At 38.1% G+C, this 17,240-nt stretch overlaps 1 protein-coding gene across 1 annotated transcript in view; it reads left to right on the top strand.

The window, feature by feature from the left end:
* Positions 1 to 17,240, top strand: part of LOC150082374 (uncharacterized) — a 60,105-nt gene that overhangs the window by 11,670 nt on the left and 31,195 nt on the right. Inside the window, exon 4 of the mRNA XM_090380528.1 lies at positions 12,076 to 12,210. Coding sequence (XP_090236654.1) covers positions 12,076 to 12,210 — 135 coding nt within the window. The remainder of the gene's footprint in view (positions 1 to 12,075; positions 12,211 to 17,240) is intronic.

Raw genomic sequence — 17,240 nt, 5'->3', positions numbered from 1 at the left:
AGCAGTGCGCAGCACACGCTTCTTGATTAGACCGGGGTTCGATCCCGTCACCACCAAATACGGAGGATGTGGAAAGGTCAGGGAATGACCACCACATATCCCGGAGCAATATGGCCTTAGTTGCTAATGCTCCTAAAAACCAAATAACAACAATAAATAACAACATCAGTTGGTATATAGTATAATTTAGTGTAAGACAATACCTGAAAATTTCCCCATATAAAATGATGTAACATTATTGGGATTACATGTCAGGCTATAATTTTATAATGTATTTTTGTCATCTGCAGAAATATCTGTCTGTTGTGAGGAACTCAGTTTCTAGAAGATTTAAGTTGCTGACGTACATGCTGTCTACACACTTTTATTACAACTTTCTGCATGACCTTGATATTGGTGACCTAGTTAATATCATTTTTTTGGGTCAAATGTTCTGGAAGGTGGGGTTTAATTGGATTGAGCTTGTTGATTGAGTATAGGGAGAGGCTGTTGTGGTTAATTCATCAATGGAGTGGTGATGGGAGTTTAGCCAACTGCCTTGCCCCTCTTTGTAGCTAGCCTTGCAAATTTTTGAAGGTTCTGTGACAGCTGGGGGAGGGTGCACACTGTGGAATCTACCTCCTGCCCTCCTCCTCTTAGATGGAGTTGAGGTTGTGGCAGTGCCTGTCTGGATGTATATATGGATGAGAGGGAAAGCTTGGAAGCAAGGAAAGCCAGAGTGGGTAGATCATCCTTCCTTTGTCCTATTGATGTTGATCCTTGGACTATGTTGAATGGTCCAGGTTTTCTTAAATTCCCTCCTCCTCCAGATGTAATCTATGACTATAATGTGCAAGGTTTTGAAGTGGGACTTATCACATTGTCTTTTAAGTATTCAGTAAATTATTTTTAACTGTTCTGTGTGTGCAGGAAAGCCCAGAGAGCCTGAAGTGCTGAAACCTCCTGGATTCTTGATGGACTACATGCCCATCTTCATGTCCTCAGTTAAGTTCCTATTCCATGAGGGTGTTATTTTGTCATTTTTAATTTTCTTTTTAGTAGATAAATTGGCCACTTTAATAATAGAATTTTGTACATTACTCACCAATTTCAGTGTAAAAAAAAATCTCCAGTTTTCCCGCATCTGCAAAAGCAGTTGTTAATGCAGAATGAAATTTCTTCCATTTAACGTGTTTAATGGAGTATCTTATAATTCCCTTAAGAAAGTTTGTGTGACATTAGGTGGAGATGAGATACAAAAGACAATAGCACAATGATCAGAAGTGACCCAATTTTCATGTACATGCCATGAAGCAATGTGGGGATCAAGTCAGGTCAATATTTGATTAACCTAGAGAATTCAAAAAGGTGTGAGGCATATTAGGTTTATTTAATATAACCAGACCATGTTGTAATATAAAATCTTTCAGTAACTTTCCACTTCACTTGAACTATACTAAACATTAGATTTCGCATTAAAATCTCCAAAAATTACAATTTTGGTACTTAAAAGCTTAAATGCATTGTCTAAATGATTTAACAAGTGTACATCGTGTATTGGGGAGCAATAAATTAAGGAAAAAGTAAGCACTACCAAACTTTTCTGTAATATTTACACATGTGCAGCAAAAGGAGAACAAAGACCTGTAACTGTTGTAACATTCAGGTCATTGTTCACAACATAAATAACCGAACAAGGATGTTTTTCATCAGGTTTAATTATTGTTTTTGTTACTGGATGGCCAACAATTTTGGCATTTAAGTATTATGATTCTTGGATTAGAACTAAATATACAGATTTTTCAACAAGTACATTACAAATTTCATCTGATACTGTTCTTGATTTTTGAGTGTTTGCATTATTTTAAGATCGCAATCCATATGATTAGAAGGTACTAAATTATCGTTATAATTATATGGCATATTATCCATAGTTTTCTCTAATTACTATTTCTAAAACTTGTTTATATTCCTATATAATAGATGTCACAAACTGAACATTGATGGTCCATTTGCTTCCATTTACAGTTACAACAACTGTGGGGCTGATCTTTATTGGGACAGTCTTCATATTGATATTATGAGTGCAATGGACACAGGACAGGGTACAGTATGACCTAAGTAGCCATTGCAACAGAAAATCCAACAACAATAACAGTCTCATGAATTTTGTGAACATGTATGAGTGGAATGTTCATATCCTAGACTGGAATAGCATCTAATTTTATGGATATTTTGTATAACTGTAGTATCCAATTAACAGACTTATAGAATCAATGAGGTACTAAATTTAAATGTGGTTATTTGTAATGACATCTTAAGATATATGAATACCCTGAAAATTTTTAAAATACAAAATTTGTACAGTATTGTCTTTTGATAAACTCTTATCCACATAAAAAAAATCAGTATTGTTGGATTCAGAAGTTTAGGGGTGTTTCAGATTTTACCCCTTTATCAGCCAAGATTGACAAAGACACAGTTTTTATTAATTCACATTTAGAGGCTGTTTCTACCTTTACCCCTTGAGTTTTAATGAGCTTGAAAGATGTTACTCGAATCTCTCTGAGAGAAGATTTTAAGGCCTTTGTTACTTCTTCCTTTACCTCTTGGCTTGTTCCACAGCTACATTCTTTTGTAGCTTTTAAAATAAGAAGATTACTTTCTGGTTTCTGTCTAACAGATGTAGACAAGTCTTTAACAGCCACAATTCTCTGACTGTTGCTAGTTTTGTAGTACTAACACCAGACCTTAGAGGAGAACCCGGGAGTTCAACAGCCTTTTTGAAATTTCCACGTGTGAAGGTGATGTTAGTATTATTAACAAATGATGCAAGAAAGCAAGCTTATACAACACCAGCCAAAAAAGAAAAAGAAAACTTTCCACATCACCTGGCCATCTCTTTCAATAGTTTGTCTAATTTTTCCTTGAATTTATTCAAACTATCCACTTCCACAACAATTATTGAAAGTTTCCTCCAATAATCAACCTACTGGCTGAAGACAAACTTCTGCACAACTAGCCTGCAACCATCTTTCATCAATTTGAATTTATGTCCTCTCATGTTAGTAATTATAGTGCAAGTCTGAGCAAGAGGAAGAATGCGATTAGCATTGAGCTTGCTCAAACCATTCAAAGTCTTAAACACCCCAATCAGATCACTTCACATGTGCCTAGCTTCCAGATGCTGCAGTTTTCAGACCTGAAGCTTTTTTTTTGGTATGACCACCCTTTTCCCCTCACCAATCTCATTTCCATTCTCTGTACCCATTCCAGCAAATCCCCATCCTTCCTAAAATGAGGCCTCAAGACGTATGTAGTACTCAAGTTGCAGCCCGATCATTGCCTTATACAATGGGATAATCACCTAATCCCTGCTAGCAAAAGTCCTGTATATCATTGACAGAAAACCCCATGAGTTGTCCTGGCAACCTATCCGTACTGCTCAAAGAATGCCATATCTTAGTACACAATTATCCCATTTCCCACTGTCCTGAGTGTAATACCTCACAGTTAGTACATTAATCTGAATTATTATAGGAAAATTTTATGTGGTAAGAGTGGGACTATCTGATGAAGTTACCAACAGCAAATTCTAAGCATTCAAGGAAGTAATCATAAATGCTACCAGGCTTTTCATACCAACTAAGAGATACTGTCCAAAGGTTTAGACCCAAATGGATGTCAGATGAACTGATCTGCTCATGGCAAAGAAGAAAAATGCATGGAATGGTTATAAATTAAGCATAGATTTTTAATGCTAATTCTTTAAATCCAGACTGTTTTTACCTATCATTTAAGCTTTTTTTTTTAAAAAACAGTAAGAATTGTTTTTTTTTAGATATACATTCTGTGTATATGCAATGTGTATATACTAATTCTTTTGTGACTGACTATCAGTCCTAGACATGTCAAGAGCTATACAAACCTACAAAGTGTTTCTTAGATATTAAAGTTGTTTTCTGGTGCATTCATGCTAACTGTTTCTAATGTGATTTTCATATTTTGTCTTTTACAATGGAAACTCATGGTTGTGTGAACAATTAAAATTTATTTTGTTTCACTTGCAATAACTGTTGTGGTGAAACAAAGGCAGAATATGACATCATTTGTGAAAATTATATATATTCTGCATATTTTGGAATTAGGTGGACCAGGATAAAAGTTAGGTCCACAAAAAGCATGTCATGCAAACTGGAGCACTTGCAATTGTAGTAATTTTTTTTTTTTTTTTTATTAAAACCCCAAACACGAGAGTTATTAGAACCTATAGTACTTAGTACCGTGCTTGGGTTGGAGGTTGAGAAGACAAAACAGATATTTGTTGAAATTAGACTTGAACTTCTGTAGACTAATTTCAGGAAATATGTATGAAGGAAGGTTGTTCCAGAAAACAGCAGTTGAATGAATAAACGAGGAAGATGAAAAGTTGGCACATGTTCGGACTGTTTTGAAAGAGAGAGCGGGAATTATAGAAGCCAATTCAGAAGAACAGTGCCCATGGAAGTATCTCTACAAAAGGCATGCAGCAGAAACAGTATATGAGATAGCGAGCGGAGAGACTCTGTTAGAGAGGAGTCATTAATTAACCTAACTGCCCTCTTCTGAATGGAATCTAGAAGCCTGAGAGAGATTTTGGGGGCACCACCCCAGATGTGAGAACAATATTCCATGGCAGGGCGGATTTGCGATTTATACAGAGTGAACAGCTGTTTGGAAGAAAAGTAACGCCGAGAGTGAAAGAGAAAACCAAGTTTTTTAGATGCAGAGGAAGCAATATTTGTAATGTGTTTGTGCCAAGAGAGATTAGAAGTCAGTGTAATTCCCAAAAGAGATATATCATTTTGCCTAGAAATCAGTGTCACCAAAGATAAGCACAGGAGCAGAAGAATCTTTTTGCGAGATATAAGACGACTGAGGTTTAGATGGATTGAAATCAACTAAGTTGTCTTTGCCCCACTGGAGAATTACTTGGAGATCGGCATTTAAGGAATTGGTAGCGGATATTCGAGAAGTTGAAGCTGATTGAGCAGGGCAAGGTTTCTCAAAATGGAAAGATGCAATGTGCTATCATCGGCAGAACTATGGATAGGATTTCCAGTCAATGGAAGAAGGTCATTAATATACAAGAGGAAAAGAGTGGGGGAAAGAACTGAACCTTGACGGACACCAACATTAGTGTGAGAAGTTAGAAGACAGAGAGCCACCTACCATCACCCTTGGTGAGCGATCAGAGAAAAAACTGGATAACCAATTACAAAAAACAGTTGGCAAACCATAAGATGGAAGAAGCTTGTTTAGAAGATCTTTATGTCAAACATGATCGAAAGCCTTTGAGATGTCTACAGCAACTGCTTGTGTTTCACCAAACTTTTCCATTAAATTAGTCCATAAATGGGTAACATAAGCCAGAATATCACCAGTGGATCGACACTGACGGAATCCATACTGGCGATTGTTGATCAGACGGAAGGTTTCTAGGTAGTTTAAGAGTTGGCATTTAATTGATTTCTCCATTACTTTAGAAGTAATTGCAATAAGACGAGAATTGAAACTGAGGGATTTGTCACCCTTTTTAGGAACTGACTGGATATGAGCAAATATCCAAGCAGAAAGAAAAACACCGTTGGAATAAGAAAGTGAAAAAAGCCGAAAAAGAACAGGAGTAAGTTCAGGGGGAACAGGTTTTGAGAACAAGTGGAGAAATACCATCAGGACCTGGAGCTTTCTTAGCATCAAGATTTGTCAAAATCCTTCTGACATCCTTTTTGATGGAAGACCACAAGAGGCATTGAATGGAGCATGTTGGGAATGGTGGGAGTGTTTTACCAAGATCATTAATACATGAGTTGGAAGAAAAATGGGATACTAGCATGTCAGTTTATCCTTGGCTGAAGTGACAATAGAACCATCTGGTTTTGACAGAGGTGGGAGCAGAAATGGGCAAAAGTTGCGGCCAATAGCTTTGGCAAGAGACCAGAATGCTCGGCTACCATTATGGCAAGAAGCAAGTTTTCTACTCTGAACCTGTTCAAAATCTAGTTTGGACTGATTAATAACTGCTTTCCAATTGTTGCGAGCTTTGATGTAGGCAGAAAATGAAACCGAAGAATTGGAAACAAGCCAATTACGATATGCAACGTTCTCTTGAACAGCCTGAGCACATTTATTGGAAAACCAAGGTTTAGATAAAGGATGAGATTTGAAAGTGTAGTGTGGAATAAAGGATTCCATTTCTACAAGAATAATTTCACTGACATGATCTGAGCAAATGTTGACATCAGAAGTTTTGGAACAGTAATCCGACCAAGGAAAAGAAGAAAAGAAAGTTGTAAGTAGCATTAGCATTAATAGAAGCTTATGATGCAAGAAAGCAAGCTTATTCAGCATCAGCCAAAAAAACCCCTCCCATTTCACCCCCCCTCATTCATTCCAAATGCCTGTCCAGCTCAGCCTTAAATTTATTTAGCCTATTTGCTTCCACAGCAAAAGATGGAAGCCCGTTCCACCAATCAACTACTTGCTGGCTAAAGGCAAATTTCCGCACATCTATTCTACAACTATCTTTTCTGGATTTTAAACTGTGCCCCCTCAGGTTCTTAGTCTGAGCAAAAGGAAGAATCCCATCAGCATTCAGCTTGCACAACCCATTCAAGGTCTTATACACTGCAATCAGATCACATCGCAGGTGCCTACTCTTCAGACACTGCAATTTGCAGAACTTAAGCCTTTCTTGGTAAGAGCACCCCTTTGTTCCCCTCACCAATCTTGTTGCCCTTCTTTGTACTCGTTCTAGCAACTCCTCATTCTTCCTAAAACGAGGCTTCCAGACCTGTACACAGTACTCTAGGTGTGGCCTGACCATTGCCTTGTATAAAGGGATAATCAACCCCCTGTCCCTGCTAGTAAAATTTCAATATATCATTGGCAAGACTCCATGACCTGCCCTGGCAGCCCATCTGCACTGCTCAGCAAACTTCATATTTCGCTGCACAATTACTCCCAGTCTTTTTCACTTTCCACTTCCCTGAGCGTAGTACCACACAGTTGGTACGAGTGTAGAATAAAGGATTCCATTCCTACAAGAATAATTTCACTGACACGACTGAGCAAACATTGACATCAGAAGTTTTGAAACAGTAATCCGACCAAGGAAAAGAAGAAAAGAAATCTTGCAGGTCATTCCATTTTACATTTTTATAATGCCAAACAATACGAGGTTGGGAATAGCCATGAGATAAAGGCTCCATTGAAGAAGAGACAATCACCAAGTTGTGATCTGAGGTACCTAAAGGACAACTCACTTCGACCATCTACTTAGAAAGGGTGTTTGTGAGAAAAAGATCAGGCGTGCTGGCTGTGTGGTTAGGATTGTCCAGTATTCTTGTAGGAGAATGAACAATCTCTACAAGTTCATTAGTAATTGCAAAAGCCTCAGCATCTCGACCAGCTGACTGTTTGCCATCTTCCATTTTCTAGTCGGTGTGACTAGAAAATGGAAGTCAGCTGGAGTTGTGAACATTAAAATCACCAAGGAAAATTACTTCACTGTTAGGAAAGTTAGAAAATCAAGTTTCAAAGAGAGTTAGACGGTCAAGTTGCAAAGAGAGTTAGAAAGTCAAGTTGCTGTTCATTGCAGTTGCCCAAATTATTCGCTGTACGATTCCTGTCGCTTCAAAGGTGGTACTTGTGCATATGTCCCTTCTAATATTCCCTGTCAGAGACTTGGTAATTTGGAATCTCCTCTGTTCGATCTTCTCTGGCTTAAAATCTCTCTACCTCATTGTGTCAAATTCATCTGTTGACTCTACCGTTCTCCCAACTCCACTAATCACTTGGAGCTCTTTGACTTCCTCTCTTTGCAACTTGACTTTCTCCGGTCCAACTTTGCTAACAGTGAGGTAATTTTCCTTAGTGATTTTAATGTTCACAACTCCAGCTGGAGTTTTCTAGTCACACTGACCTAGATGGTCGAGATGCTGAGGCTTTTGCAATTACTAATTACCTAGCACAGATTGTTCATTTATCTACAAGAATACCGGACAATCCTAACCATATAACCAACACGCTTGATCTTTTTCTCACAAACAACCCTTCTAAGTACACGGTCAAAGTAAGAATTCCTTTAGGCACCTCAGATCAAAACTTGGTGATTGTCTCTTCTCCAATGGAGCCTTTATCTCATGGCATTATTGTTTGGCATTACAAGAATGCAAAATGGGATGACCTGTGAGATTTCTTTTCTTCTTTTCCTTGGTCAGATTACTGGTTCAAAACTTCTGATGTCAACGTTTGCACAGATCATGTCAGTGAAATTATTCTCGCAGGAATGGAATTCTTTATCGCACACTCCACTTTAAAATCTCGTCCTTTATCTAAACCTTGGTTTTCCAATAAATGTGCTAAGGCTGTTCAAGAAAAGAATGTTGCATATCGTAATTGGCTTGTTTCTAATTCTTCGGTTTCATTTTCTGCCTACACCAAAGCTCGCAACAATTGTAAAGCAGTTATTATTCAGTTCAAACTAGAGTTTGAACAGGCTAAGAGTAGAAAACTTGCTTCTTGCCCTAATGGTAGCCAAGCATTCTGTTCTCTTCCCAAAGCTATTGGCCGCAACTTTTGCCCATCTCTGCTCCCACCTCTGTCCAAACCAGATGGTTTTGTTGTCACTTCAGCCAAGGATAAAGCTGACTTACTAACATCCCATTTTTCCCCCAACTCCTGTATTAATGATCTTGGTAAAACACCTCCTATCATTCCCAACGTCTTCCATTCAATGCCTCCTGTGGTCTTCTGTCAAAAGGATGTCAGAAGGATTTTGACAAATCTTGATGCCAAGAAAGCTCCAGGTCCCAATGGTATTTCTTCACTTGTTCTCAAAACCTGTGCTCCGGAACTTACTCCTGTTCTTTGCCGCCTTTTTTCACTTTCTTATTCCAAAGGTGTTTTTCCTTCTGCTTGGAAATTTGCTCATATCCAGCCAGTTCCTAAGAAGGGTGACAAATCCCTGCCATCCAATTATCGTCCCATTGCAATTACTTCTACCCTTTCTAAAGTAATGGAGAAATCAATTAACTGCCAACTTTTAAACTACCTAGAAACCTTCCGTCATTAACAATTGCCAGTATGGATTCCATCAGTGTCGATTCACTGGTGATATTCTGGCTTATGTTACCCATTTATTGACTAATTCAATGGAAAAGTTCGGTGAAACACAAGCAGTTGCTCTTGATATCTCAAAGGCTTTCCAATCGTGTTTGGCATAAAGGTCTTCTAAACAAGCTTCCATCTTATGGTTTGCCAACTGTTTTTTTTAAATCGGTTATCCAGTTTTCTGTCCGATCTGTCACTGAAGGTGATGGTAGATGGCTCTCTGTCTTCGAACTTCTCCACTAATGCTGGTGTCCCCCAAGGTTCAGTTCTCTCACCCACTCTTTTCCTCTTGTATATTAATGACCTTCTTCCATCGACTGGAAATCCTATCCATAGTTTTGCCAATGATAGCACATTGCATTCCACTTTCCATTTTGAGAAACCTTGACCTGCTCAATCAGCTTTAACTTCTCGAAAATCTGTTACCAGTTCCTTAAATTTTGATCTCCAGGTAATTTTCCAGTGGGCAAAGACAACTTAGTTGATTTCCATCTTTCTAAAACTGCCTTGTCTTATATCTCACAAAAAGGATTCTTCTGCTCCTATGCTTATCATTGGTGGCACCGATTTCTAGGCAAAATGATATATCTCTTTTGGGGATTACCCTCACTTCTAATCTCTCTTGGCACAAGCACATTACAAATATTGCTTTCTCTGCATCTAAAAAATTTGGTTTTCTCTTTCACTCTCGGCATTACTTTTCTTTCAAACAGCTGTTCACTCTGTACAAATCGCAAATCCGCCCTCCCATGGAATATTGTTCCCACAACTGGGGTGGTGCTCCCAAAATCACTCTTAGGCGTCTTGATTCCATTCAGAAGAGTGCAGTTAGGTTAATTAATGATTCATCTCTAACAGAGTCTCTTCACTCGCTGTCTCATAGACATACTGTTTCTGCTGCATGCCTCTTCTACAGATACTTCCATGGGAACTGTTCTTCTGAATTGGCTTCTATAATTCCCGCTCTCTCTTTCAAAACAGTCCAAACACATGCCGCCTCCAGCCAACATCCATTTACTGTCCAACTCCAAACTCACAGAACCAACTTTTCATCTTCCTCGATTATTCACTCAACTTCCGTTTTCTGGAACAACCTTCCTTGATACATATTTCCTGAAAATTATAGTCTACAGAAGTTTAAATCCAATGTCAACAAATATCTTCTTTCGCATTCTCAACCTCCAACCCAAGCACGGTATTAAGTACTATAGGTTTTAATACCTCTCATGTTTGTGGTTTACATAAAAAAAAAAAAAAAAAAAAAAGTTGAAAAGCTCCAAGTGATTAATGGAGTTGGGAGAACGGTAGAGACAACAGATGAATTTGTCACAATGAAGTAGAGAGATTTTAAGCCAGAGAAGATCGAAAAGAAGCGATTCCAAATTACCAAGTCTGTGACAGGGAATATCGGAACAGACATATGCACAAGTACCACCTTTGAGTCAAAAGGAATCATACTGTGAATAATTTGGGCAACTGAGATGAGCAGTAGTTGAATCAACCGATAACTGAGATTCTGTCAGTAAAAGTACATGGGGTTTGGCAGACTGCAAGTGGAAATAGACTTCGTTGAGATTCATGTCAAAAAATAAGAATTGAGACCACGTATATTTATGAAATGAACTAGGAAGTGTTTGGGAGATTTAGATCTTTTCGCCGATAAGCTTTCTCTATTAGGTTAACAATTCATGTTGTATTCAATAGTAAGAAAAAGTGGTGGGGGGGACATACTGTATGAAGTAATGAAATTTTTTGATGTAGCTTACACGTGGTAAGAATATACCCAGATCCTTGACACAACGTGGCCTCGACAATGTTCCCTGCATACACACTATTTGGACTCCCTCCAGTCACGTAGCCAGGTGGGTAGTAGCAGCAGTGCGTAGCACACGCTTCTTGATTAGACCGGGGTTCGAGCCCATGAGCCACCAAATACGGAGGATGCGGAAAGGTCAGGGAATGACCATCGCATATCACCAGAGCAATATGGCCTTAGTTGCCAATGCTCCTAAAAACCAAACAACAACAACAACCCTTCAGTCACTATCTGGCAGATTAGAGGTAGTAAGATTATACACCAGCTGATCCGGAATCCTCCTAAACAGTTACCAATGGGTTCAGTCCGGTGTACTAACTAGCGGCCAGCCTGCGAACACCATTTTAGTGCTGTACCCTCGAAATGTAAGGAAGATTGGATCTCACCATGATGTTCATCATAACCTCAAAAGTCATCCGTCATGCTGCATGATGGAAGATATGGGAAAGGATTGACCGGAACTTAGCTCTGGAGACTAAACATAGGTTCCACCACTTCAAGCTTCCAATAAGCAAAGTGGTGGTATTGCACCTGTTGATGAGAGTCATCTACCACCTAGTGATGTGACAAAAAGAAAGCCATGATATTTGCTATTTCCATGGTTATGGAGGGAACCTCAGGATCATATTAATTACTGCTACTTTTGTTCCATAAATATATTCTGCACTCAATTTGTTTCAAAAGGGGTGAAACAAATTGTTTCAATTTCTTTCACTTTGAAACAAATCGTTTCAAAAAAGTGCTTCCTCCATTTTAAAGAAACCAAATTGGTTTCTTTAAAATGGAGGAAGAACTTATTCCCAATTTGAAACAAATTTAAAATGTAGGAAGAACTTATTATAATTTGTGGATTTGAAAACAGATATATGTAAACAAATTTGTCCTGCATAGATTGCAGTTAATATTTGTGAAATATTTTTGTATGATATGAAAACAACATTTAATTTGTTTGCTCTTAAATCAGTATTTTTATGTATTTCTAATTTAGACATAAAATATACTGGAACAATCCTTTCTTAATTTATACTAATTATGCTTAAGACATAAAGAGCAATATAGGATTATATTGCATAATTATAATGCTCATACTATGCAGGATTGTTTATGCAACTTTTTTGTTTTTTTAGACAAACCTCTATTCATTCTGTGATTTTGACAAATGCATCATTCAAACAGATAACTGAAGTTTTGAATATGGGATTGCATTGCTCAAGTACAGGTGTTGGCCTTGCAGTATTAAATGTATTAGCAGGATTATTAGTGTAAGTAGACTGTTTTATGCAGGTTTCTTCATATGAATTTTTTTTATACAAGGTGTCTCAAAAATATTGGTACAAATGTTTAGGGGAGGTAGGTACCATCTAAAGGAATGTGAATCGCATAGGAACCCATAACCGGAAACGTCACAGGAAAGTAGTAGCTGAGGCACAAGAAGCAGAAATGACACAAGATAGTAATTAGTGGCAAACATTTATTTGACATAATATTAACAATGGAGTACGAGATGCATTTCATGATGTTACAACAGATGCTCGAAGGTTCCACCATGAGTCGCGATGCATGCATGACACTGATGCAGCATGGATTGGCGGACACAGTCGAACACACCTGGAGTTTCTTTGACAGTAGGAGCAGCGCAGACGAGTCTCTCTACGAGATCCATTTCCATCTCCACAAGCGATTCATACACGATAGATTTGAGGGGCCCCCCCAACAGAAAGAAATCAAGGCTCGATAAATCAGATAAGCGTGGGGCCAGGCAACGGATCCACCATGGCCAATCCATCGACGTCCAAAACGCCTGTTCAAATGGTCACGAACACACCTTCTATAATGGGCAGGTGCCCCGTCATGTTGAAACCAAATGTTGCATCTCACATTTGCTGGAACATTGTCGAGTAACCCTGGTAGAACTTGTTCAAGAAGATCCGATATTTAGCGGAGTTCATGCGGGATGGTAACAGGTATGGGCCGACTAATCAGTCACCGACCATACCTGCCCACACATTTATTGCGAAGCGATGTTGTGCCCCATGGGGGTGCACACCGTGTGGATTGTCGTGAGCCCACACATGAGCATTGTGCTGATTGAATAAGCCTTCCTGAGTGAAATAAGCCTCATCCATGAACAAAACATAGGCTGTAAAATTCAAGTCTTGTTGAACACTTTCTTGGAGAAACCACTGCGCAAAAGCCACATGTGCAGGATGATCTTGGGGGAGCAGTAACTGAACCCTTTGGAGATGAAAGGGGTGTAAGGAATCGTCGTGCCAGACACATTGTACACTGCAACGAGACACTCCTGAGGCAGAGGCACCGGCACGTGTGCTGGTAGTAGGATTATTCTGGATGGCATTCAACACACTTTCTTCCATGGCGGGAGTTCGTGTCGAACATGGTCTGCCCGCATTACTCCTTTTACCTCTAAATGACCTATAATCATACAAATTTTGATGCATACGTGCAAACAAACAGTGGTCCGGTACATGTCTGTCTGTCTGGGAAGAGTTCTCCATAAATTCGTTGAGCGGCCCGTCCATTGCACTCTGCTAATCCATACACTAGGTGCAGTTCGTATATCAATACATGCTCTTTGTGCGGCGACTACTGCATGAATGAGTAAACCAGAAATTTTTCTTCTCGCGAACTGATGAACAGCGCTGTCTACCGACTTACGATGGCGTTTGCAGTTATGGTTTCCTATGCAATTCACATAAGTTTATCAAGTGGAAATCTGCTGTACACCAATGGAAACAGTGAAAGGAGTGAAGGTGGAATTGGGTTTCTGGTCCATAAAGATTTTAAAAACAACATTTTGGAATTCAAAAGTACATCACCAAGAGTGTCAAGACTAATACTAAAGATTTCTAAGAGATACAAGCTAAAGATTATAATGATTTATGCACCAACATCGAGCCATGATGATGAAGAGGTTGAAGAAATGTACACTGAAATTGAGAGTCTTCTAGATGAGCAGAAAACCCACTACACTATTATTATGGGAGACTTCAATGCTAAGGTTGGAAAAAGACAAAACAGCACAGAAAGGAGAACTATAGGAAATTTTGGAATTGGTGAAAGAAATGAAAGAGGTGAAAGACTTGTGGAATTTGCAGAATCTCAAGGACTGTCAGTAATGAACACTTTTTTCAAGAAAAGGGTGAACAGAAAGTGGACATGGAAGAGTCCAAATGGATTAACTACTAATGAAATCGACTTCATCCTCACTAATAGAAGATATATTGTGAATGATGTCACCGTCCTAAATAAGGTAAATGTTGGAAGTGATCACAGAATGGTAAGATGTACACTTGATATAGATGTAGGAAAGGAAAGGAAAAAACTGACTCGAGTAAATAATACAAAGGTCTTTGAGATAACAGAAGAGGAGAAAAAGCAGTATGTACTGGAACTTAAGAACAAGTATGAGCTTCTGCAGACTGCTGAGGACCAAGATATCAACGAGGAATATTACAACTTTTTGAAAGTGATAAAGCCCAAGAAACCTATAGGGAAAAAGAAATCCAAAGAAGAAAAAATTAGTCAAGAAACACTTGTCATGATGAACCGAAGACGACAAATGAAAAGCAAGAAAAACACTGACAGGGAGAAAATTGAGTATACTGAGTTATGCAAAGCCATTAGAAAGAGACTCAGAGAGGACATAAGAAGATTTAACACAAGAAAAGTAGAACAAGCATTAAGGGAAAACAAAGGATTTAAATCAGCAGCCATGAGCAGTAATACAGAAAGACAAATGATACTGAAACTGAAGAATAGCGATGGTGTACTTATAAACAGCAGAGAAGACATAATTCAAATAGCAGAAGACTACTATAGAGAATTATACAAGGAGCAGGGGAATGATGCCAGCAGTGGGGAAGATGGATTGCAAAGTAGCAACACATACGACATACCCAATATTCTTCCTGATGAGGTAGAACATGCATTGAAGAAAATGAAGAATCAGAAAGCCCCGGGGGAAGATGAAGTTACTGTAGAGTTGTTAAAATTGGGAGGAAGAGACATAACACAAAAACTGGCAAGGCTCTTCACAAAGTGCATTAGAAAAGGTGTGACGCCTAAGCAGTGGAATAATGCAATCATAGTTTTGCTGCATAAGAAAGGAGATAAATCAGAAATTGGAAATTATAGACCAATTAGCTTGTTATCCCACATCTACAAGTTGTTCACAAGGGTCATTACTAACAGATTAGAAAGAATACTGGATGAGAATCAACCGAAAGAGCAAGCTGGCTTTAGGACAGGATTCTCAACTATGGATCACCTTCATGTAATATCACAGCTAATGGAGAAAGCAAATGAATATAAAACACCATTATGCCTGGCATTTGTGGATTATGAAAAGGCATTTGACTCCATACAGCATAAGGCAATGTTTCGGGCACTGGAAAGACAAGGCATTGATACCCCATATATTATGATTTTGAAGAAAATATACGAGAGTGCTACCTCCTTTATTAGACTAGACAAAGACAGTTGGAAATTTAAAATTGAGAAAGGAGTTCGACAAGGAGACACAATATCTCCTAAGCTGTTTACTGCTGCCCTTGAGGAAGCTTTCAGAAGATTAGACTGGTCGCAGAAAGGAGTCAATGTGAACGGAGAGTACCTAAACCATTTGCGATTTGCAGATGACATTGTGGTCATAAGCCATGATCCCAAAGAATTAGAGGAAAATCTTAATCAGTTATGCACAGCTAGTAAGGATTTTGGACTAAAGATGAATATGGCTAAAACAAAAGTAATGATGAACAAGTATGCCACAGAAAGAGACATAATGATTGAAGGAGCAGTAATTGAAAAGGTGGAGTCATATACTTATCTGGGACAAGTTATTAGCTGTAATAATGATAAATGGCTGGAAGTCAAGAGAAGAATAAATTTTGGATGGATAGTATTCAGGAAATATAGTCACATACTGAAGAGCAATATCCCACTTTGTCTGAAACGTAAAATAATGGACCAATGTATACTCCCCACCATGACTTATGGAAGTGAAACTTGGGCACTCACCAAAAGAATGGAAGAGAAGCTGAGAACTACACAGCGAAGAATGGAACGAATCATATTGGGAATAAGACTGTTAGATAAGAAGAGAAACACATGGATTAGGCAACAAACTCAAGTAAAGGACATTCTTATCAAAACTAAAGAACTAAAATGGTCTTGGGCAGGACACATAGCTCGAAGACATGATGACAGATGGACTAAGAAAATAACAGAATGGTATCCAAGAGGAGCTAGAAGAAAACCTGGAAGACAAAGGCGGAGATGGATAGATGAAATTCATGAGTTTGTGGGTAGTAAATGGATGTCCAGTGCTCAAAACAGAAGCAACTGGTTGCTGGAGAGGCCTTCATCCTGCAGTGGATTGAAAATGGCTGATGATGATGATGATGATGCAATTCACATTCCTTTAGATGTTACCTACCTCCCCTAAACGTTTGTACCAATATTTTTGAGACACCCCATATAATCAATAATTGATCCAAATTTTTTTTTATTTTTGTTGTGTGAGCTGCTTTTTTCAAATAAACCAGAACACACATTTTAATCTTAAGGTAAATTTTAAGGTTTAGACAGATAATAATGTTTAAGCCAAGAAAATACATAGTATTTTCATGCTTTAAATAGAATTATCTGCAATAATTTTAGCTTGCAAATAATTATTTCTTAACCTGTAAAGTAGAAACCTCTTATCTGTTGTGATTGGGACTGAGAATTGGTCAGTTAATGAAAAAAAAGTCAGTTAAAGTGGGGAATCATAAAAAAGTATACTTATGTACCTTATGAATCTTATTTTGACTTAAAATGATTAATTTTAATTTGTTTAAATGATGAAATGTGACATTTTGTAGCACAGGCCCTTCACTTTTTTATACACATGAGACTACTGACAAGCAGACATATTGTTTAATATGGTATAATGCAAAGCCATATCTAGGACTTTGCTGAATGAAACTTGAACTTTTTGGCTCTGGATTTGATTCAATCTCTTCTTCATATTTAGATCCATCTGTTTCCATCATGATTTCTGCATCTTCCACCATTTCATTTTCTAACAAATCATTACAGATTTGTTGGAAAATGTTAAATCCATTATAATATTATTATTATTATAACTGTTAAATCCATTATTGTATTCCATTATAAGTATTAGTAGTGGAAAATTATTCAAGAAAGCAAAAAAAAAAAAAATACTTACCACATCACCCGTCCATCCCATCCAGTAGTTTGTCTAGTTCCTTGAATTTATTCAAACTACCCA

The sequence above is a fragment of the Mastigoproctus giganteus genome, chromosome 8, assembly GCF_048544385.1.
Source record: "Mastigoproctus giganteus isolate SK-2022 chromosome 8, ASM4854438v1, whole genome shotgun sequence".
Lineage (NCBI taxonomy): Eukaryota > Metazoa > Arthropoda > Arachnida > Uropygi > Thelyphonidae > Mastigoproctus > Mastigoproctus giganteus.
This window is presented reverse-complemented; position numbering and strand designations above follow the sequence as displayed.